The following is a 23,497-nucleotide window of genomic DNA, read 5'->3' on the forward strand; positions in this document are numbered from 1 at the left end:
TTATACACTGTTGGTGGGAGTGTAAATTAGTTCAACTATTGTGGAAAGCAGTGTGGCAATTCCTCAAAGAGCTAAAAGTAGAACTACCATTTGACCCAGCAATCTCATTATTGGGTATATACCCAGAGGAATATAAATCATTCTACCATAAAGACATATGCACGTACATGTTCACTGCAGCACTGTTCACAATAGCAAAGACATGGAATCAACCTAAACGCCCATCAATGACAGACTGGGTAAAGCAAATGTGATACATATACACCATGGAATACTATGCAGCCACAAAAAAGAATGAGATCACTTCTTTTGCAGGAACATGGATGGGGTTGGAGGCCATTATCCTTAGCAAACTAACTCAGGAACAGAAAACTAAATATTGCATGTTCTCACTTAGAAGTGTGAGCTAAATGAGGAGAACTCATGAACACAAAGAAGGGAATAACAAACACTGGGGTCTACTTCATGGTAAATGTTGGGAGGAGGAAGAGGAGCAAAAAAAATAATTATTGGGTGCTAGGCTTCATACTTGGGAGATGAAATCATTTGTACAACAAACCCCCATGATGTGAGCTTACTTATATAACAAACCTTCACATGTAGCCCTGAACCTAAAATAAGAGGTAAACAATTACAAATGTCAGTTTCAAGTGTTTATATATATATATATAAATACTGTCTATGAGACTATTGGGGTTGGTTTCAGAATCAGCTGTCATATAAAAGGTGCTCAAGACATATTTGCTGACTGGATGAATGAGTGAGTGAGGGTCTGAAATAAATATTAAATAAATGAAATGGTAAATGAATGAGTCGTTATGCAGAGATTCCTACGGAAAGAAGAGCAAGTCCAGAAGAAAAGATTTAAAAAATTTTTTTCATTCTACTTCCTTCTGGGATAACCAACCTGGTTCTTTCTCCACAGGGCTGCCTTTCAGTGCAGTGGTCTCTGCCCAAACCACAGACCAAGGAACACCTGGGACCACTAGACAGTTGACACATGACCATTCTTCCCCAGCATCATCCATCAGCTCCGTGGGTAGGTAATAATAAAATAACAATAATAATTAATAATAATAATAATATATTATAATAAAAACCAGTAACAGGCCGGATGGTGGCTCACACCTGTAATTCCAGCACTTTGGGAGGCCGAGGCGGGCAGATCACAAGGTCTAGAGATTGAGACCATTCTGGCCAACGCAGTGAAACCCCGTCTCTACTAAAAATACAAAAATTAGGCAGGTGTGGTGGTGGGCGCCTGTAGTCCCAGCTGCTTGGGAGGCTGAGGCAGGAGAATTGCTTGAACCTGGGAGGCAGAGGTTGCAGTGAGCTGAGATCACGCCACTGCTCTCCAGCCTGGGTGACAGAGCAAGACTCTGTCTCAAAACAAACATACAAACAAAAAACAAAAAAAAAGAAAAGAAAAGAAAACAACAACAACAACAGCAGCAAAACGGTAACAGGAGTTTATTAAGTCCTTGTTCCCTCACACCACATGGTGGATCACATCATTGCATCATCACAACAGCCCTGTGCTGTTATCCCCATCGGGCATGTGAGGCAACAAGGCTCCGAGACGTTAAGTGACTTGACCCAGATCACACAGCGAGTAATTAGGACTTGATTCCCACTGAGTCCACTTCTTCCATTTTCCTTCCACTGTGCATTTTGTTTCCTGCTCTGGGAAGATTGCAATTGATTTGGTTTTAGGAAGGAAAGAAAATTAGTCTTCAAGAGATGATTTGGGCTAGGCACAGTGGCTCACACCTGTAATCCCAGCACTTTGGTAGGCCAAGGTGGGTGGATCACTTGAGGTCAGGAGTTCAAGAACAGCCTGGCCAACATGGGGGAAACCCCGTCTCTACTAAAAATACAAAAACTAGCCAGGTGTAGTGCTGCGAGCCTGTAATCCCAGCTACTTGGGAGGCTTAGACAGGAGAATCATTTGAACCTGGGAGGTGGGAGGTTGCAGTGAGCCAAGATCACACCACTGCACTACAGCTTGGGTGACAGAGTGAGACTCCGTCCCCTGGCCCCCCCAAAAAAGAGAGAGGTGATTTGACTCTGAGGACTGTGTAGGTAGCCTCTGTGTCTTCTGCCTTACTCACAAATATTGGCAGGCTGGCATGGCGGTGCATGCCTGTAGTCCCAGCTACTCAAGAGGCTGAAGGAGAGGATTGATTGAGCCCAGAAGTTGGAGGGTGCAGTGAACTATGATTGCACCATTGCACTACAGCCTGGTTGAGAGAGAAAGACCCTGTCCCAGAAACAAAAAACAAAAAACAGGCCAAGCACAGTGGCTCACGCCTATAATCCCAGCACTTTGGGAAGCTGAGGCAGAAGGATCACTTGAGCCCAGGAATTTGAGATTAGTCTGGGTACCATGGTGAAACCCCATCTCCGTAAAAAATATATATATATATTAGTTGGGCGTGGTGGCATGCACCTATAGTTCCAGCTACTCGGGAGGCTGAGGCAGGCAGATTGCTTGAGCCTAGAAGTTGGAGGCTGCAGTGAGCCACAATTGCACCGCTGCACTACAGCCTGGGCAACAGAGCAAGACTCTACCCCAAAAGGAAAAAAAAAAAAAAGAACAACCACTGGCTTCCTCAGGAGTAGGCAGGAGAGACAGCCCGGTCCTCATCCTCCCTCCGACTCTCTCATCTACTCACTCACCTTCTCTCTCCATATCCACAGTGTCCTAGAGGCAGATGGCATTGATGGGGCCGCTGTGAGTGTGGCCACCAACCCTGTCATGTAAACAGGGAGGTTTCCCATTGCTGGGAGATGATTCCCCAGGTGTCTCCTTAGGGGAAACCAGCCCAGGCAGGGAGAGGGGGTTCAAGGCAGGAGCCCCGTCGAGGTTCTTCCTGCTGCCTCTTGCTCCTTGCCTCTGGGTGAAAGGTCCTCCCTTTCCTAGGAGTCTAGTTCTGTTCTCTGTATTTTTCGAGACAGAATCTTGCTCTGTCGCCCAGGCTGGAGTGCAGTGGTGTGATCTCGACTCACTTGCAACTTCCGCCTCCTGGGCTCAAGCAATTCTTCTGCCTCAGCCTCTCGAGTAGCTGGGATTACAGGCGTGCATCACCACACCAGGTTAAGTTTTGTATTTTTAGTAGCAACAGGGTTTCACCATGTTGGTCAGGCTGGTCTCGAACTCCTGACCTCAAGTGATCTGCCTGCCTCGGCCTCCCAAAGTGCTGGGATTACAGGCGTGAGCCACCGTGCCGGACCTTGTATTGGCATGATGACTTTATAAGCAGCAAAACAGAGCAGTTAACAGAGGAGACACTGGTATTGGACCGCTTGGGTTCAAATCCCACCTTTGCTACTTTCTAGATAAATAAGGAAACCTCTCTGAGCCTCCAGTGTCTTGGGAATAAATGCCCTATGTGACTGCGTAACTGTAAAATCTGAATTAAATTAGATGATGCCTCCAAATGGTGGTTATCAACTGAATGTGATTTTTGTCTCCCAGGAGACATTTGTCATATCTGGAGACATTTTTGGTTGTCAGAAATAGGGGGGTGGGTGCCAGTGACACACAGCAAAGCCCCTCTTCCTACCCCTGGTGAAAGCTGGAATTGTTTCAATGTGCATCCTATGTGAATGTAACTTACATTAGCTAGTTAAGTGTGACTGCTGAAGGAGGGAGAGATTATTCACCAGATGAGCACCGTAAGATGTGAAATCCATTTAGGTGGCTGCTACAAAAACAAGCAAAGCAACACAGAAAAACAGAAAAATACTATAACAAATGCAGCTGAGGATGTGCAGAAATTAGAACACTTGTGCACCGTGTGGGGGGAATGCAAATGGTGCCACAACTGTGGAAAAGAGGATGATGCTTCTTAAAAAAACAAACAAAACAAAATAGAAATAGAATTACCAGATGATCCAGCCATCCTACTTCTGGGTATATATTCAAAATAATTGAAAGCAGAGACTCAAGCAGGTATTTATACACCAGTGCTCACAGCAGCATTATTTACAATGCCCCAAATGTGGAAACCATTCAAATGTCCATTGGCAGATAAATGGATTTAAAAAGACGTGTTCCATCCCCACAATGGATTTTTTTTTTTTTTTTTTTTTGAGATGGAGTCTCACTCTGTCACCCAGGCTGGAGTGCAATGGCGTCATCTCAGCTCACTGCAAGCTCCACCTCCTGGCTTCAAGCGATCCTCCCATCTTAGCCTCCTGAGTAGCTGGGATTATAGGGCACCACCACGCCCAGTTAATTTTTTTGTGTGTGTATATATGTATGTGTGTGTGTGTGTGTGTGTGTATATATATATATATATATATATATATTTTTTTTTTTTTTTTTTGAGACAGAGTCTCGCTTTGTTGCCCAGGCTGGAGTGCAATGGCGAGATCTCGGCTTACTGCAATCTCTGCCTCCTGGGTTCAAGTGATTCTCGTGTCTCAGCCTTCCGAGTAGATGGGGTTACAGGTGTCTGCCACCATGCTCGGCTAATTTTTTTATTTTTGTAGAGACAGAGTTTCACTATGTTGACCAGGCTGATCTTGAACTCCTGACCTCAGGTGATCTGTCCGCCTTGGCCTCCCAAAATGCTGGGATTACAGGCATGAGCCACCATGCCCAGCCTAATTTGGGCTTTCACCATGTTGGCCAGGCTGGTCTCGAACTCCTGACCTCAAGTGATCTGCCCGCCTCAGCCTCACAAAGTGCTGGGATTGCAGGTGTGAGCCACTGCACCTGGCCCCCACAATGGAATATTATTCAGCCTTAAAAAGGAAGGATGTTGTGACACATGCTACAGTGTGGGTGAACCTTGAGGACAGTGTGCTAAGTGAAATAAGGCAGTCACCAAAAGACACATACTATATGATTCCACTATGTAAGGTTCCTAGAGTCATCATATTCGTAAAGCCAGAAAGCAGAATAATGGGTGCTAGGGGCTGGGGAGGGGCAATGGGGAGCATAGTCCTTCCTATTTCTGTTCAGTTCCTCAAACTAGAGAAACAACAACCCTGACTCCATACATACAGGGCCCACCTACCCACAGGAAGTGGGGCAGAGACATCTCCTAGTGTGGTGCTGATTGACAGAAGTACCCCATTTTCTGCCTCTCCAGAGGTTCAGCTGCCCTTTCAGCCTCCACTTGTAACTATCTTCATGAGTATTGCCTTTCCGTCTCCCTAGAAAATCATCTAGGGCTACCTGCCCTTGGGAATGGCTTTCCAAATTTCTTTCTTTCTTTCTTTTTTTTTTTTTTTGAGATGGAGTTTCACTCTTGTTGCCCAGGCTGCAGTGCAATGGCTCGATCTCGGCTCACCGCAAACTTGGCCTCCCAGGTTCAAACAATTCTCCTGCTCCAGCCTCCCAAGTAGCTGGGGTTACAGGCATGCGCTGCCACATCTGGCTAATTTTGTATTTTTAGTAGAGATGGGGTTTCTCCATGTTGGTCAGGCCGGTCTTGAACTCCCGACCTCAGGTGATCCACACACCTCAGCCTCCCAAAGTGCTGGGATTACAGGTGTGGGGCACCACGCCCAGCCATAAATTTCAAGACTCCCCTAAGTATTACTACTAGTCTTGTTCAGCAATGTGCCATGCCTTCACCCTTTTCCCCTCCTGCACGAGATGTCCCTATGATACAGCTTGCCACCTAAATTCTAGGAAACATCGGGTACTGTAGAATTTTCAAAGATAGAAAAGATTTAGCTGAGGTCAGACGTGGTGGCTGACGCCTGTAATCCCAACACTTTGGGAAGCCGAGGAGGGAGGATTGCTTGAGCACAGGAGTTCGCGACCACTTTAGCAACATAGCAAGACTGCATCTCTACAATGAAAAAAAAAAAAAATTAGCCAGGCATGGTGTTGCATGCCTGTAGTCCCAGCTACTCAGGAGGCCGAGATGGGAGGATTGCTTGAGCCCAAGAGATCGGGGCTGCAGTGAGCTATGATCACACCACTGCCCTCAAGCCTGGGTGACAGAGCAAGACCCTGTTTCAAAATAGAAGATTCAGCTAAGCACTAAGAATGTGTGAGGACCCAAGGTAAAACATCACCTGAACTACTTGATATGGACAAGGCTATGACTAGGTCGTGAAATATCACTGTCTGTAGAACCTTTGGAATGCCTCTAAACAAACAGGAAACGTCCTTTTCTATTTCCAAATAGTTCAAGTATTAGGTGACCAAAGTAACCAAATAGACCGAGATTCTTTTAGCTACGTAAATAATAACTAAATCTGATATATACAAGAAGAGAAACTAAAAGGATTGGCCAGCAGGGGGCACTTGTGCCTTCCTCGTGTGGTGCAGCATCGCTAAAGACTACTAATGTTAAATCCTAACTCTGGGCCTAGCGCAGTGGCTCAGGCCTGTCACCCCAGCACTTTGGGAGGCCAAGGCAGGCAATCACCTGAGGTCAGGAGTTCAAGACCAGCCTGGCCAACGTGGTGAAGCCCCGTCTATATTAAAAATACAAAAATTAGGCCGGGTGCGGTGGCTCACACCTGTAATCCCAGTCCCAGCACTTTGGGAGGCCGAGGTGGGCAGATCACGAGGTCAGGAGATAGAGGCCATCCTGGCTAACATGGTGAAACACCATCTCTACTAAAAATACAAAAAAAAAAAAAAAAAAAATTAGCTGGGTGTGGTGGCGGGCACCTGTAGTCCCAGCTACTCAGGAGGCTGAGGCAGGAGAATGACGTTAACCCAGGAGGTGGAGCTTGCAGTGAGCCGAGATCGCACCACCGCACTCCAGCCTGGGCGACAGAGTGAGACTCCATTTCAAAAAAAAAAATTAGCCAGCTGTGGTGGTGTGTGCCTGTAATCCCAGCTACTTGGGAGGCTGAGGCAGGAGAATTACTTGAACCCAGGAAGTGGAGGTTGCAGTGAGCCGAGATCGTGCCACTGCACTCCTGCCTGGGTGACAGAAAAAGACTTCATGTCAAATAAATAAAATAAAATAATAAATCTTAACTCTGGCTGTGTGTGATGTGTGGTGGCTAGTGCCTGTAATCCCAGTGCTTTGGGAGGCTGAGGCAGAAGGATCACTTGAGGCCAGGAGTTCGAGACCAGTCTGGACAACATAGTGAGACCTCATCTCTACTCAAAATTGAAAAAAATTCACTGGGCATAGTAGCACCCACCTGTAGTCCCAGCTACTTGAGAGGCTGAGGCAGAAGGATCACTTGAGCCCAGGAGTTCGAGGCTATGGTGAGCTAGGATCGCACCACTGCACTCCAGCCTGGGCAACAGAGCAAGACTCCATCCCTAAAAACAACGTATTAACTTCATATCATAGTGTGATATGAAGATACTCTGAGAGAGAGAGAGAGGATCATTAAGACATGATACACTGAGACATTCTATCCTGCACACAGTAAGAATCTGTTAAAAAGTTTGAAGGGAAGAATTGAGATCGTCAGTGTTTATTTGAGGAAATTGTCTGTGGTTGCACCATCCTTTCCTTTCTCTCCCTGAGATTTGGTCTTCTCAATCAGAAGGGTTGCACAATTCCCCCAACCCCCATACATATGGCAGCTCTTCTAGACACAGGTTTTCCCAGAAGTGCAGGGACCCCAGCCATATCTCCCACCCTGAGAAATTTTGGAGGTTCAGGGAGCTCAGAAGCTCTGCAGAGGCCACCCTCTCTGAGGGGATTGTTCTTAGACTTCCATCCAGAGGCAAGTGTTGACCTGTCCGTGCTGAAACCCACAGGCCTTCCTGGGTCATCTTCTCTCACCCACTCCTTGATGACAGGGAGCAGGAGCAGTAAAGTCACACCGGAAATGGATTCAGGACTGACAGGAGCCACCTTGTCACATAAGACATCTATAGGTGCAATCATGATGACGGAACATACTCTGCCCTTTACTTCCCCAGCTAAGACCTTTGCCAGTCCTGCATCTTCGGTTGTGGGAAGAATCACCCGGTCCATGGGGGCGATGTCCTCTGCTCTCCCTGAGTCAACCTCTAGAGGAATTACACACTCCGAGCAAAGAACCAGCCCATCGCTGAGTCCCCAGGTCAATGCAACTCCCTCTGGGAACTCTCCTGCTACAAGCGTGGTTTCAGGATTGAGTTCCCCAAGAACCAGGACCAGTTCCACAGAAGGAAATTTTACCAAAGAATCATCTACCTACACACTCGCTGTAGAGACCACAAGTGGCCCAGTCACTGAGAAGTACACAGTCCCCACTGAGACCTCAACAACTGAAGGTGACAGCACAGGGACACCCTGGGGCACAAGATATATCCCTGCAAAAATCACATCTCCAATGAAAACATTTGCAGATTCAACTGCAACCAAGGAAAATGTCCCAGTGTCTACGACTCCAGCTGAGTCCACAGTTACTGACTCACATACTGCGGGAAGGACAACCCCATCCTTTGGGACAGTTTATTCTTCCTTCCTTGACTTATCGTCTAGAGGGACCCCAAATTCCAGAGGTGGAACAAGCCTGGAACTGACTCCATCAACCACTGGATATCTCTTCTCTTCTCCTGAACCTGGCTCCGCAGGACACAGCAGAATAAGTACCAGTGCGTCTTTGTCATCATCTGCTTCAGTTCTCGATAATAAAATATCAGAGACCGGCATATTCTCAGGCCAGAGTATCACTTCCCCTCTGTCTCCTGGGGTGCCCGAGGCCAGAGTCAGCACAATGCCCAACTCAGCTATCCCTTTTTCCATGACACTAAGCAATGCAGAAACAAGTGCTGAAAAGGTCAGAAGTACAATTTCCTCTCTGGGGACTCCATCTACATCCACAGAGCAGACAGCAGACACTATCCTTACCTTCCGTGCCTTCGCTGAGACCACGGATACACCTGGCACCCACATAGCCAAGACTTTGGCTTCAGAATGGTCAGGGAGTCCAGGTACCCTCGGTGGCACCAGCACTTCAGCGCTGACAACCACATCTCCATCTACCACTTTAGTCTCAGAGGAGACCAACACCCATCACTCCATGAGTGGAAAGGAAACAGAAGGAACTTTGAATACATCTATGACTCCACTTGAGACCTCTGCTCCTGGAGAAGAGACTGAAATGACTGCCACCTTGGTCCCCACCCCAGGCTTTACTACTCTTTACAGCAAAATCAGTAGTCCATCTCAGGTGTCTTCATCACACCCAACAAGAGAGCTCAGAACCGCAGGCAGCAACTCTGGGAGGCAGAGTTCCAGTATAGCTGCCCACAGGAGCTCTGACATCCTGAAGGCAACCACTTCCAGCACCTCAACAGCATCATCATGGACCAGTGAAAGCACAGCTCAGCAATTTAGTGAACCCCAGCACACACAGTGGGTGGAGACAAGTCCTAGCATGAAAACAGAGAGACCCCCAGCATCAACCAGTGTGGCAGCCCCTGCCACCACTTCTCCTGTTCCCTCAGTGGTCTCTGGCTTCACCACCCTGAAGACTAGCTCCACTAAAGGCATTTGGCTTAAAGAAACATCTGCAGACACACTCATCGGAGAATCCACAGCTGGCCCAACCACCTATCAGTTTGCTGTTCCCACTGGGATTTCAATGACAGGAGGCAGCATCACAAGGGGAAGGCAGGGCACAACCCACCCACTCAACAGAGCCACAGCATTATCTGAGACATCCACAGATTTGACTCTGGCCATGAACGGTGTCCCAATCTCCATGTCTCCAGCAGTGAGCAAGACGGCTGCTGGCTCAAGTCCTCCAGGAGGGACAAATCCATCATATACAATGGTTTCTTCTGTCATCCCTGAGATGTCATCTCTAGAGTCCCCAGCTTCTAGGGAAGGAACCAGCCTGGGACTGACTCCATTAAACACTAGACATCCCTCCTCTTCCCCTGAACCAGACTCTGCAGGACATACCAAGATAAGCACCAGCATTCCTCTGTTGTCATCTGCTCCAGTTCTTGAGGATAAAGTGTCAGTGACCAGCACATTCTCACACCACAGAATCACCTCATCTGTGACCACAGGGACTCCTGAAATCTCAGCAAAGACAAAGCCCAGCTCAGCCATTCTTTTCTCCATGACCCTAAGTAATGCAGCAACAAGTCCTGAAAGAGTCAGAAATGCAACTTCCCCTCTGACTTATCCATCTGCATCAGGGAAAGGGACAGCAGGGAGTGTCCTCACCCTCAGCACCTCTGCTGAGACTACAGACTCACCTAGCATCCACCCAACGGGGACACTGGCTTCAGAATGGTCAGAGAGTCCTAGCACTCTCAGCCTCCCAAGTGTCTCTGGAGTGAAAACCACATTTTCTTCATCTGCTCCTTCCACTCATCTATTTACCGGTGGAGAAGAAACAGAGGAAACTTTGAATCCATCTGTGTCTCAACCTGAGACTTCTGTTTCCAGAGTAAGGACCACTTTGGCCAGCACCTCTGTCCCCACCCCAGTATTCCCCACCATGGACACCTGGACTACACGTTCAGCTCAGTTCTCTTCATCCCACCTAGTGAGTGAACTCAGAACCACGAGCAGTACCTCAGCTACAAACTCAACCAGTTCAGCGCTTCCTAAAATATCTCACCTCTCTGGGACAGCAGCAATGTCACAGACCAATACAGGCATGTTTAATGACTCTGCTGCACCCCAAAGCACAACCTGGCCAGAGACTAGTCCCAGATTCAAGACAGGGTTACCTTCAGCAACAACCACTGTTTCAACTTCTGCCACTTCTTTCTCTGCTACTGAAGTGGTCTCTAAATTCACTTCTCCAGCAACTGGTTCCACAGAAGCAACTTCTATGAGGGAACCATCAACAACCATCCTCACAACAGAGACCACGAGTGGCCCAGGCACTATGGCTATGGCTTCTACCAACATCCCAATTGGAAAGGGCGACATTACTGAAGGAACATTGGACACAACCCATCTGTCCATTGGAACCACAACTTCCTCTGAGACATCTACAGATTTTACCATGGCCAAAGAAAGTGTCTCAATGTCAGTATCTCCATCTCAGTCCATGGATGCTGTTGGCTCAAGCACTCCAGCAAAGACAAGCCAATTGGTTGGCACGTTTTCTGATGATGTCTATCATTTAACATCTGGAGCAATTCCAATACCTAGAGATGGAACCAGTTCAGCTCTGACTCCACAGATGACTGCAACTCACCCTCCATCTCCTGGGCCTGGCTCTGCTAGCAGCACCTGGCTTGGCATCTTGTCCTCATCTTCTTCTCCTACTCCCAAAGTCACAATGAGCTCCACATTTTCAACCCAGAGAGTCACCACAAGCATGATAATGGACACAGTTGAAACTAGTGAATGGAACACACCCAACTTACCTTCCATGACTTCCTTGACACCGAGTAATATTCCAACAAGTGGTGCAGTAGGAAAAAGCACCCTGGTTCCCTTGGACACTCCATCTCCAGCCACATCAATGGAGGCATCAGAAGGGGGACTCCCGACCCTGAGCACCTACCCTGAATCAGCAAACACACCCAGCATCCGCCTCAGAACACACGCTAGTTCAGAAAGTCCAAGCACCATCAACCTTACCATAACTTCAGTAGTAAAAACTGGCTCTTACACACCTCTCGCCTTCCCCTCAATAGAAAGCCACATTCATGTATCAACAGCCAGAATGGAGACAAATGAAATTGCTTACTCTTCTGGGTCTTCACCTGAGATGACAGCTCCTGGAGAGACTAACACTGGTAGTACCTGGGCCCCCACCACCTACATCACCACTATGAATCCTAAGGATACAAGTTCAGCTCAGGTCTCTACACCCCACTCAGTGAGGACACTCAGAACCACAGAAAACCATCCAAAGACAGAGTCCACCACCCCAGCTGCTTACTCTGGAAGTCCTAAAATCTCAAGTTCACCCGATCTCACCAGTCTGATCACAAAAGCATGGACCATCACAGACACAATTGAACACTCCACTCAGTTACATTACACAAATTTGGCAGAAAAACCATCTGGATTTGAGACACAGTCAACTCCAGGACCTGTCTCTGTAGTAATCCCTACCTCCCCTACCACTGGAAGCAGCACATTAGAACTGACTTCTGATGTCCCAGGGGAACCCGTGGTCCTCACTACCAGTGAGCAGACCGCAATCACTCTCCCCATGGCAACATGGCTGAGTACTAGTTTGACAGAGGAAATGCCTTCAACAGACCTTGATATTTCAAGTCCAAGTTCACTCATGAGTACATTTGCTATTTTTCCACCTATGTCCACACCTTCTCATGAACTTTCAAAGTCAGAGGCAGATACCAGTGCCATTGGAAATACAGATTCAACCACATGGGATCAGCACCTAGGAATCAGGAGTTTGGGCACAACTGGGGACTTAACAACTGTTCCTATCACCCCACTGTCAACCACGTGGACCAGTGTGATTGAACACTCAACACAAGCACAGGACACCCGTTCTGCAATGATGAGTCCTACTCATGTGACACAATCACTCAAAGATCAAACATCTTTACCAGCCTCAGCATCCCCTCCCCATGTTACTGAAGTCTACCCTGAGCTCGGGACACAAAGGAGAAGCTCCTCTGAGGCAACCACTTTTTGGAAACCATCTACAGACACACTCTCCAGAGAGATTGAGACTGGCCCAACAAACGTTCAATCCACTCCACCCATGGACAACACAACAGGGAGCAGTAGTAGTGGAGTCACCCTGGGCACAGCCCACCTTCCCATAGGAACATCATCCCCAGCTGAGACATCCACAAACATAGCACTGGAAAGAGGAAGTTCTACAGCCACTGTCTCCATGGCTGGGACTGTGGGAATCCTAGTTACTAGTGCTCCAGGAAGAAGCATCAACCAGTCATTAGGAAGAGTTTCCTCTGTCCCTTCTGAGTCAACTACTGAAGGAGTCACAGATTCTAGTAAGGGAAGCAGTCCAAGGCTGAACACACAGGGAAATACAACTCCCTCCTCCTCTCTTGAGCCCAGCTCTGCTGAAGGAAGCCAGATGAGCACAAGCATCCCTCTACCCTCATCTCCTCCAACTCCTGATGTGGAATTCATAGGGGGCAGTACATTTTGGACCAAGGAGGTTACCACAGTTATGACCTCAGACATCTCCAAGTCTTCATCAAGGACAGAGGCCAGCTCAGTTACCCTTATGTCCACAGCTTTGGGAAGCACTGAAAATACAAAAAAACTCAGAACTGCCTCTATGGATCTTCCATCTCCAACTCCATCAAAGGAGGTGACACCATGGAGTTCTCTCACACTCAGTAACACCCCCAAGACCACAGATTCATCTGACCTCAGCCATGGGGTGCACACCAGCTCTACAGGGACTTTGGCCACTGACAGGCTATTGAATCCTGGTGTCACTAGAGCCTTCAGATTAGAAAACAGCCCCAGTACCTCTTCTGAGTCCCTGTCTGTGGGAACCAGCACTCACACATCCATGATTTACACAGAGAAGAGTGAAGTGCCTTCTTCAATACGTCCCCAACCTGAGACCTCAGCTCCTGAAGCAGAGACCACTTTGACTTCCACTCCTGGAAACAAGGCCACAAGCTTAACATTGCCTTTTTCCTCCCTTCCTGTGGAGGAAGTCATTTCTACAGGCATAACCTCAGGACTAGACATCAACTCAGCACCCATGACACATTCTCCCATCATCCCACCAACAATTGCACGGACCAGTACAGGCACAATTGAACAGTTCACTCAACCACTACAGGCAGTTTCTTCAGAAAAAGTTTCTGGGCAGACACAGTCAACTCCATATGTCAATGCTGTGGCAGTGTCTGCTTCCCCTGCCCATGAGAACTCAGTCTCTTCTGGAAGCAGCACATCCATTCCATATTCCTCAGCCTCACTTGAATCCTTGGATTCCACAATCAGTACTAGTTTATCTGAGGCATTGTCCTCAGCTCATTCTGGGGTTTCAAACCCAGGTTCAGCTATGACTGAATTTCCACTCTTTTCAGCTGCATCCACATCTGCTGCTAAGCAAAGAAATCCAGAAACTGAGACCTATGGCCCCGAGAATACAGCCCCAAGTACTTTGAACACTGATGCATCCTCAGGCACAGGTCTTTCTGAGACTTCTGTGGGGGCAAGCATCAGCTCTGAAGTCCTTCTTCCAGTGACCATAACTTCCAGATCAGATGTTTCTGGCCTTATGTCTGAGAGTACTGCTAACCTGAGTTTAGGCACAGCCTCTTCAGCAGGGACCAAGTTAACTAGGACAATATCCCTGCCCACTTCAGAATCTTTGGTTTCCTTTAGAATGAACAAGGATCCACAGACAGTGTCAATCCCTTTGGGGTCCCGTCCAACTATTAATACAGAAACAAGCTTCCCAGTAAACAGTGCAGGTTCACCTGGCTTGTCCACAGTAGCATCAGATGTAATTGACACACCTTCAGATGGGGCTGAAAGTATTCCCACTGTCTCCTTTTCCCCCTCCCCTGATAATGAAGTGACAACTATCTCACATTTCCCAGAAAAGACAACTCATTCATTTAGAACCATTTCATCTCTCACTCCTGAGTTGACTTCAAGAGTGACACCTACTCCTGGGGATTGGACCAGTTCAGCTATGTCCACAAAGCCCACAGAAGCCAGTTCGTTCATTACACTGGGAGAGAGAATGACAATCACCTCTGCTGCTCCAACCACTTCCCCCATAGTTCTCACTGTTAGTTTCACAGAGACCAGCACAGTTTCACTGGATAATGAAACTACAGTAAAAACTTCAGATATCCTTGAGGCACGGACAACAAATGAGCTCCCCTCAGACAGCAGTTCTTCTTCTGATCTGATCAACACCTCCATAGCTTCTTCAACTATGGATGTCACTAAAACAGCCTCCATCAGTCCTGTTAGCATCTCAGGAAGGACAGCAAGTTCCTCTCCTTCTCTCTTCTCTTCGGATAGATCCGAGGTTCCCACATCTATAACAGAGACAAATACAGCCACCTCTCCATCTGTTTCCAGTAACACATATTCTCTTGATAGGGGCTCCAATGTGGATGGCATGCCATCCACTTTACTACCCTTTACAATCACCCACCCTGTCAAGACAAGCTCGGCCCTGTTAACCTGGTCTAGACCAGTAGGAACTTTCAGCACCATGGTCAGCACTGACACTGCCGCCGGAGAAAATCCTACCTCTAGCAATTCTGTGGTGACTTCTGTTCCAGCACTAGGTATATGGACCAGTGTAGGCAGTACTACTGACTTACCTGCCATGGGCTCTCTCAAGACAAGTCCTGCAGGAGAGACACACTCACTTCCAGCATCAACTATTGAACCAGCCACTGCCTTCACTCCCCATCTCTCAGCGACAGTGGTCACTGGATCCAGTGCTACATCAGAAGCCAGTCTTCTCACTATGACTGAAAGCAAAACCATTCATTCTTCATCACAGACCCCAACTACAGCCACCTCTGGAGCAAGCTGGGAAACTTCAGCTACTCCTGAGAGCCTTTTGGCAGTCACTGAGACTTCAGACACAACACTCACCTCAAAGATTTCAGTGACAGATACCATCTTGTTTTCAACTGTGTCCACACCACCTTCTAAACTTCCAAGTACAGGAATTCTCTCTGGACCCTCCTTCCCTACTTTACTCCCGGACACTCCAGCCATCCCACTCACCACCACTGAGCCAACAAGTTCATTAGCTACATCCTTTGATTCCACCCCACTGGTGACTATAGATTCGGATAGACTTGGCACAGTCCCAGAGACTACCCCGACCATGTCAGAGACCTCAAATGGAGATGTACTGGTTCTTAAGACAGTAAGTAACCCAGATAGGAGCATCCCTGGAATCACTATCCAAGGGGTAGCAGAAAGTCCACTCCATCCTTCTTCCGCTTCCCCCTCTAAGATTGTTGCTCCACAGAACACAACCTATGAAGGTTCGGCCACCATGGCACTTTCTACTTTGCCTGCAGGAACTACCAGTTCTCTTGCATTTGGTCAGAGTGCTGACACCTCAGAGACAATGGCTTTGGTGAACTCATCAGCTGGGCTTGAGAGGGCATCTGTGACGCCACTAACCACAGGAAGCCAGGGTTTGGCCAGCTCTGGAGGAGTCAGAAGTGGGTCCACTCACTCAACTGTAACCAAAACATTTTCTTCTCTCCCTCTGACCATGAACCCAGGTGAGGTTACAGCCATGTCTGAAATCACCATTAACAGACTGACAGCTACTCAATCAACAGCACCCAAAGGGATACCTGTGAAGCCTACCAGTGCTGAGTCAGGGCTCCTAACACCTGTCTCTGCCTCCTCAGGCCCATCAAAGGCCTTTTCATCACTGACTACAGCTCCCACAACTTGGAGGATCCCACAGTCCACCTTGACCTTTGAGTTTTTTGAGGTTCCAAGTTTAGATACTAAGTCTGCTTCTTTACCAACTTCTAGACAGTCCCTGAACACCATTCCAGACTCAGATGCAAGCACAGTATCTTCCTCACTGTCCAAGTCTCCAGAAAAAAACACAAGGGCAGGGATGATGACTTCCACAAAGGCCATAAGTGTAAGCTCAGTTCAATCAACAGGTTTTACTGAAATCCCTGAGGAATCTGCCTCCCCTTCTATGGCAGGACATGAACCCAGAGTTCCCACTCCAGGAACAGGGGACCCTATATATGCCTCAGAGAGCATGTCTTATCCAGACCTGAGCAAGGCATCATCAGCTATGACATCGACCCCTCTTGCATCAAAACTCACAACTCTCTTCAGCACAGGTCAAGCAGCAAGGTCTGGTTCTAGTTCCTCTCCCATAAGCCTATCCACTGAGAAAGAAACCAGCTTTCTTTCCCCCACTGCATCCACCTCCAGAAAAACTTCACTCTTTCTTGGGCCCTCTGTGGCAAGACAGCCCAACACATTGGTGCATCTTCAGACTTCAGCTCTGACACTTTCTCCAACATCCACTCTAAATATGTCCCAGGAGGAGCCTCCTGAGATAACCTCAAGCCAGACCACTACAGAAGAAGAGAGAACAACAGCTGAAACACAGACCTTAACCTTCACACCATCTGAGACCCCGACATCCTTGTTACCTGTCTCTTCTCCCACAGAACCCACAGCCAGAAGAAAGGGTTCTCCAGAAATATGGGCAAGCTCTATTTCAGTTCCTGCCAAGACCTCCTTGCTTGAAAGTAAGAATACCCTGCTCCTTCCCCAAGTGTGCTGGGGATGAATCTGGAAATAAACTATATCTTTTTAAATTTTTTAAACTTTTATATTTGAAAATATAAATATTTTAGGTTCAGGGAACATGTGCAGGTTTGTTATATAGATAAATTGCATGTCATGGGGGCTTGGGGTACAGATTACATCATCAGTCAGGTAATAAGCCTAGTACCTGATTGGTAGATTTTTTTTTATCCTCTCCTTCCTCCCAGTCTCCACCCTCAAGTACACGTCTCCATGTGTACTCAAGGTTTAGTTCCCACTTATAAGTGAGAACATGTGGTATTTGTAAACTACATTTTTATTTTTGCTAACCTTGAACTGAAATTTAGCATTTGTTTTATTGATGAGTAGAGGTAACAAAACAAACCACATTAATCCTAGCAGTGCCTGTGCCTTTGCTCACAGCAGAAATTCCAGACACTTTCATATCCTATGACAGTTGTTGCAAGTACTTTTAAATATCATGTATGACTTTATTCATAATTATGGTGATTATTAGGCTTTTCAATATATCTTACTTAACGAGTTAGTAAAAGAAGTGCCTGTATTATTATATTACATTTGTTTATTAAGATTTTGATAACATTTCAATATAATCATTTCCTTCATTTTCTAAATTTTAGATTCAGGGGTATATATGCAGGTTTGTTATGTGGATAGACTGCATAATGGTGAGGTTTGGCTTCCGGTGAATCCATCATCTAAATAGTGAATGTTGTCCCAAGAAGTAGTTTTTCAATCCTCACTTCACTCTCAGCCTCCTCTGTTTTGGAGTCCCAGTGTCTATTGTTTCTATCTTTATATCCACATGTACCTATTATTTAGCTCCCACTTATAAATGAGAACGTGCAGTATTTAATTTTCTGTTTTTGAGTTATTTTGCTTAGCTTAATGGCCTTCAGCTCCATCCATGTTGCTTTATAGAACATGATTTCATTCTTTTTCATGGCTGTGTAGTACTCCAAGGTGTATGTGTACCAGATTTTCTTTATTCACAATGATTTTGTTTGTAATTGAATATTTTATATTGTTATTTTATGTTTTATTCTACATTTTTATTTTAATTTATAAAGGAATTCATATAGCTCACAAGCTTGTCAAAGGGACCTATAATAAAAAGAGGTTAAGAATCTATGCTCTAAACAGAATGTTACTCCATTTTATTTCTTTTATTTTAAAGAGACAGTCTCACTCTCTCATCCAGGCTGGAGTGCAGTGGAGCGATCATAGCTCACTGGAATCCTGAACTCTTGGGCACAAGCAATTCTCCTACTTCATCCTCCAGGGGAGCTGGGACTACAGGTGCACGTCACCATGCCCAGCTAATTTTAAAAATCGTTTTGTAGAGATGGTGTCTTGCTATCCTACCCAGGCTGGTCTCAAACTCCCGGGCTCAGGTGATCCTCCCACTTTGATCTACCAAAGTGTTCACATTACAGGGGCGAGCCACTGTGCCTGGCCACTTGTCACATTTTTATTTGTGATTACTTATAAAATGAACCCCTTCCCATCTGAGATCTGTCAGTCTTTCTTGTGACGGTGCCTAGTGTCTGCTTTCTACCATGTCCAGTTAGACTGGGGTTTGATGGGAGGTCACCTGGGCAGCTGTCCAGCTCACTCACTGGGCTCTGGAGCCTCTGAGTTAAAGCAAAATAGAAAGATCAGTCAATGTAAAGAAAGTGCAAACACTGACCTACTGAAGTAATGGATAGCTCAACCTTCCTATTGCCCTTTTCTTTCAGCAACTGATGGAATGCTGGTGCCCACTACAAAGATGTCAAGTCAGGCAGCACAAGGAAATTCCACGTGGCCAGCCCCAGCAGAGAAGATAGGGACCAGTCCAGCAGGTACATATAGATCTTGTTTCTGTTTCTGCTCTGCTAATGTCACTCAAGCCTTTTTTTCTTTTCTTTTCTTCTTTCTTTCTCTCTTTCTCTGTTTCTTTCTTTCCTTTCTGTTTCCCTTTCTTTCTTTCTCTTTCTCCTTCTTTCTTTCTTTCTCTTTCTTTCTTTCTTTCTTTTTCTTTTGAAATTTTTATTTTATTTTTTTTCACCCAAGCCTTAAGGCCACTTTGGGCCACATAGTGACATCCCATCTCTACAAAAAAAAAAATTAATAAGAACAATAAGTTGGGCATCGTGTAGGCCTGTAGTCCCAGCTACTCAAGAGGCTCAGGTGGGAGGATCGTTTGCTGCTAACTAAAAGTGCTACTTATTGATTCTGGGAAGAAAAAATATATAAGGCTTCAGTTTCATTATTTTATAAGTGAATGCTAGCAACTTTTCTTTTCCTTTCTTTCTTTCTCTCTTTCTCTCCTCTCCTCTTCTTTCTCTCTCCTCTCCTCTTCTGTCTCCTTTCTTTTCTTTTCTTTTCTTTCTTCTTTTGTCTTTGATTTTTGAGACCGGGTTTCATTGTGTTACCCAGGCTGGAGTACAGTGGTGTGTACTCACTGCAGTACTCACCGTACTCGCTGCAGCCTCAAATTCCTGGACTCAAGTTATCTTCTCACCTCAGCCTCCTGAGTAGCTGGGCAGCTGTCCAGCTCACTCACTGGGCTCTAGAGCCTCTGCACTATACCCAGTTTACTGGGGTTTTTTTGAATTTTTTTTTTCTTTGGTAGAGATGGGGGTCTCACTATGTGACCCAAGCTGGTCTTAAACTCCTGGCTCCAAGAGATCCTCCCACCTCAGCCTCCCAAAGTGCAGGGATTATAGGTGTGAGCCACTGCACTCAGCCTAGGCAGCATTTTTTTTAAAAAACAGGGTCTCCCTCTATTGCCCAGGCTGGAGTGCAATGACGTGATCATGGCTCACTGCAGCCTCAGCCTCCCCAGTCTCAAGCAATCCTCCAACTTCAGCCTCCCCTAGCAGCTAGAACTGCAGGTGATCATCACCAATTAGCCTGGTTAATTGTGTGTGTGTTTCTTAATTTTTTGATAGAGATAGTTCTCACTATATTGCTTGGGCTGGTCTCAAACTCCTGGGCTCAAGTGATTCGCCCACCTCGGCCTCCCTAAACACTGGGATTACAGGCTTGAGCCACCACACCCGGCATGGACTAGGTTTTAAAATACGTTCCTAGGCTGGGTGCGGTGGCTTATGCTTGTAATCCCAGCACTTAGGGAGGCCGAGGTGGGTGGATCACAAGATCAGGAGTTCGAGACCAGCCTGGACAACATAGTGAAACCCCATCTCTACTGAAAAATACAAAAAATTAGCTGGGTATAGTGGCACACACCTGTAATCCCAACTGTTTGGGAGGCTGAGACAGGAGAATCGCTGGAACCCAGGAGGCAGAGGTTGCACTGAACCGAGATCATGCCATTGCACTCCAGCCTGCATGACAGTGCAACACTCTGTCTGAAAAAAAAAAAGGTTCCTTTGACTTCTTGACACTCTTCTCTGAGGATATTGGTCATTTTTCCCCATAGACGTTACTAACTGAACACTTCTGTTGCTTCAGCTTACTAATTTACATGATCAATAGCCAATTAATTCAGCAGGAGAGAATGCTACAGAGTTGATTCTCTCTGTACTTTCTTCTGCTCCAGAGTGAAGGATCTTTCTAAATGAGAGACCATCACTGTGTTCACAGGAAGGGCACAGGTGAACTTGAGATGGCAAACGCTGCCTTTGTTACTACAGAAGAAGGGATTATGGATTGAAGTCCTTCGCAGGGCCAAGTTGCTTAGAAAAATGTGCAAAAGGGTCCCTAGGAGTGCTCTTGGGACATCACATTTTTCTCACTCCTGTAGCAGGTAGATGTTATCTTCCTGAAGGACAGGGAAAGGATTCAGAGGAAGGAATGAATTTGAAAGAAAATGAAGGTGAAGAGAAAGAATGAGCTCATCTCCCTTATCTTCTTTCTTCTAAAATCCTTAAGTAGCTTTGCAGTGAACTAAGATTTGGGGGAACCTAGAGGAGGCTGAAAGTTGTAAGCTGAAACTGGTTTAGCAAGGGCAAGCTCCAAAGACAAAAGTGGAAATAGTTTAGGTGTAGCCTCTTGCATGGGTGAAGCCCCTGGTTCATCACATCCTCCCTTACACAGAGAGCCCTTTTATATGGGACATGGGGAAAAACTGAGCTAAAGGTGACAGTTTCTCCTGAGCAAGCCAGATGGTCAAATCTCTAACCTCACCATCTCCCTTGAAACGTTTAATGTGTTCCCTGGTGTCCAGAGGCTTAAAATGTGAGAATTAAAAGCTCAACATTTTCTTTCCCAGGGAAGGAGGAAATAGTTTTAATTGAAATCACAGGAGGAAATGAATTATAGTGTCAAACAAAAAAACCTCATCTTCTGTACCACTTGAATATACTCTATTGACTTACTTTCTAATCACAGGCACATCCCTAGGAAGCCCAGAAATGTCTACAGCTCTCAAAATCATGAGCTCCAAGAAACCCAGCATCAGCCCAGAGATCAGGTCCACTGTGAGAATTTCTCCTTGGAAGACTCCAGAAACAACTGTTCCCGTGGAGACCACTGTGGAACCAGTTACCCTTCAGTCCACAGCCCTAGGAAGTGGCAGCACCAGCATCTCTCACCTGCCCACAGGAGCCACATCACCAGCCAAGTCACCAACAGAAAATATGGTGGCTACAGGAAGTGTCTCCCTCTCCCCATCCCCACCTGAGGCTTGGACCAATCTTTATTCTGGAACTCCAGGAGGGACCAGGCAGTCACTGGCCACAATGTTCTCTGTCTCCTTAGAGTCATCAGCTGCTAGAAGCACGACAGGAACTGGTCAGCAAAGCAGTCCAGAATTGATTTTGAACTCTGTGAGCTCAGTCACAAATCAATCCAAACATAAAACCGAGACATGGGTCAGCACCACAGCCATTCCCTCCACGATCCTGAATCACAAGACAATGGCAGCTGAAGAACAGACAAGTCGATCTATGGATGAGGCTTATTCATCAACTAGCTCATGGTCAGATCAGACATCTGGGAGTGACATCACCCTTGGTGCATCTCCTGATGTCACAAAGACATTATACATCACCTCCACAGCACAAACCACCTCACGAGTATCTCTGCCCTCTGGAGACCAAAGCATTACCAGTCTCACCAGTCCCTCAGGAGGAAAAAGAAGCTCTGCATCATCTATCACATCCCCTGTGGAAGTGAGCATCATGGATGTAACCACAGCTCCTACTCCAGGTATCTCCACCACCATCACCACCATGGGAACCAACTCAATCTTGACTGCCACACCCAGCCCCAAAGTGGGTGTGAGTACCATGGACAGCACCCCGGACACAGAGGGGCACACATCTTCTACAGAGCACCCTCCCACCTGGCCCTCCACAGCTGCATCAGATTCCTGGACTGTCACAGACATGGCTTCAAACTTGAAAGTTGCAAGTTCTCCTGGAACAATTTCTACAATGCATACAACTTCATTCTTAGCCTCAAGCACTGAATTGGACTCCATGTCTACTCCCCATGACCTTATAACTGTCATTGGAACCAGCCTGGTCACTCCATCCTCTGATGCTTCAGCTGTAAAGACAGAGACAAGTACCAGTGAAAGAACATTGAATCCTTCAGACACAACTGCATCTACTCCCATCTCAACTTTTTCTCGTGTCCAGAGGATGAGCATCTCAGTTCCTGACATTTTAAGTACAAGTTGGACTCCCAGTAATACAGAAACAGAAGATGTGCCTGTTTCAATGGTTTCTACAGATCATGCTAGTACAACGACTGACTCAAATATGCCGCTGTCCACTTTTCTGTTTGATTCTCTGTCCACTCTTGACTGGGACCCTGGGAGATCGGTGTCATCAGCCACAGCCACTACCTCAGCTCCTCACGGGGCCACAATTCCTCAAGAACTCGCTTTGGAGACCATCATCAGCTCAGCTACCTCGCAGCTGCCCTTCTCTGTAGGGGACTTTACAAGTGTAGTCACACCAGCTGCAATGGTAAGGAGCTCTGGAGTTACTTTTTCAAGACCAGATCTGACAAGCAAAAAGGCAGAGCAGACTTCTATTCAGCTTCCCACCACAATTTCTGCACATCTAGGGCAGGTGCCCAGATCAGCAGCAACAACTCTGGATGTGATCCCACACACAGCAAAAACTCCAGATCCAACTCTTCAGAGACAAGGGCAGAGGGCTCTTACAACAGAGGCAAGAGCTACATCTGACTCCGGGAATGAGAAAGAAAAATCAACCTCAAGTGCACCTTGGATCACTGAGATGATGAATTCTGTCTCACAAGAGACCATCAAGGAGGTTACCAGCTCCTCCAGTGTATTAAGGAGCCTGAATACGCTGGACATAAGCTTGGAATCTGCGACGACTTCATCCCCAAGTTGGAAAAGCAGCCCATATGAGAGAATTGCCCCTTCTGAGTCCACC

General features: G+C 46.7%; 1 protein-coding gene across 1 annotated transcript in view; it reads left to right on the forward strand.

Moving 5' to 3' along the window:
- Positions 1–7,515: 7,515 nt before the first annotated feature.
- The window catches only part of MUC16 (mucin 16, cell surface associated), a 136,188-nt gene continuing 120,206 nt past the window's right edge, over positions 7,516–23,497 (forward strand). The window contains 5 exon segments of the mRNA XM_031934726.1: positions 7,516–17,095; positions 18,875–18,979; positions 21,474–23,390; positions 23,393–23,449; positions 23,452–23,496. Coding sequence (XP_031790586.1) covers positions 7,516–17,095; positions 18,875–18,979; positions 21,474–23,390; positions 23,393–23,449; positions 23,452–23,496 — 11,704 coding nt within the window.

This window comes from Piliocolobus tephrosceles, chromosome 21 (assembly GCF_002776525.5).
Source record: "Piliocolobus tephrosceles isolate RC106 chromosome 21, ASM277652v3, whole genome shotgun sequence".
NCBI classification, from domain to species: domain Eukaryota; kingdom Metazoa; phylum Chordata; class Mammalia; order Primates; family Cercopithecidae; genus Piliocolobus; species Piliocolobus tephrosceles.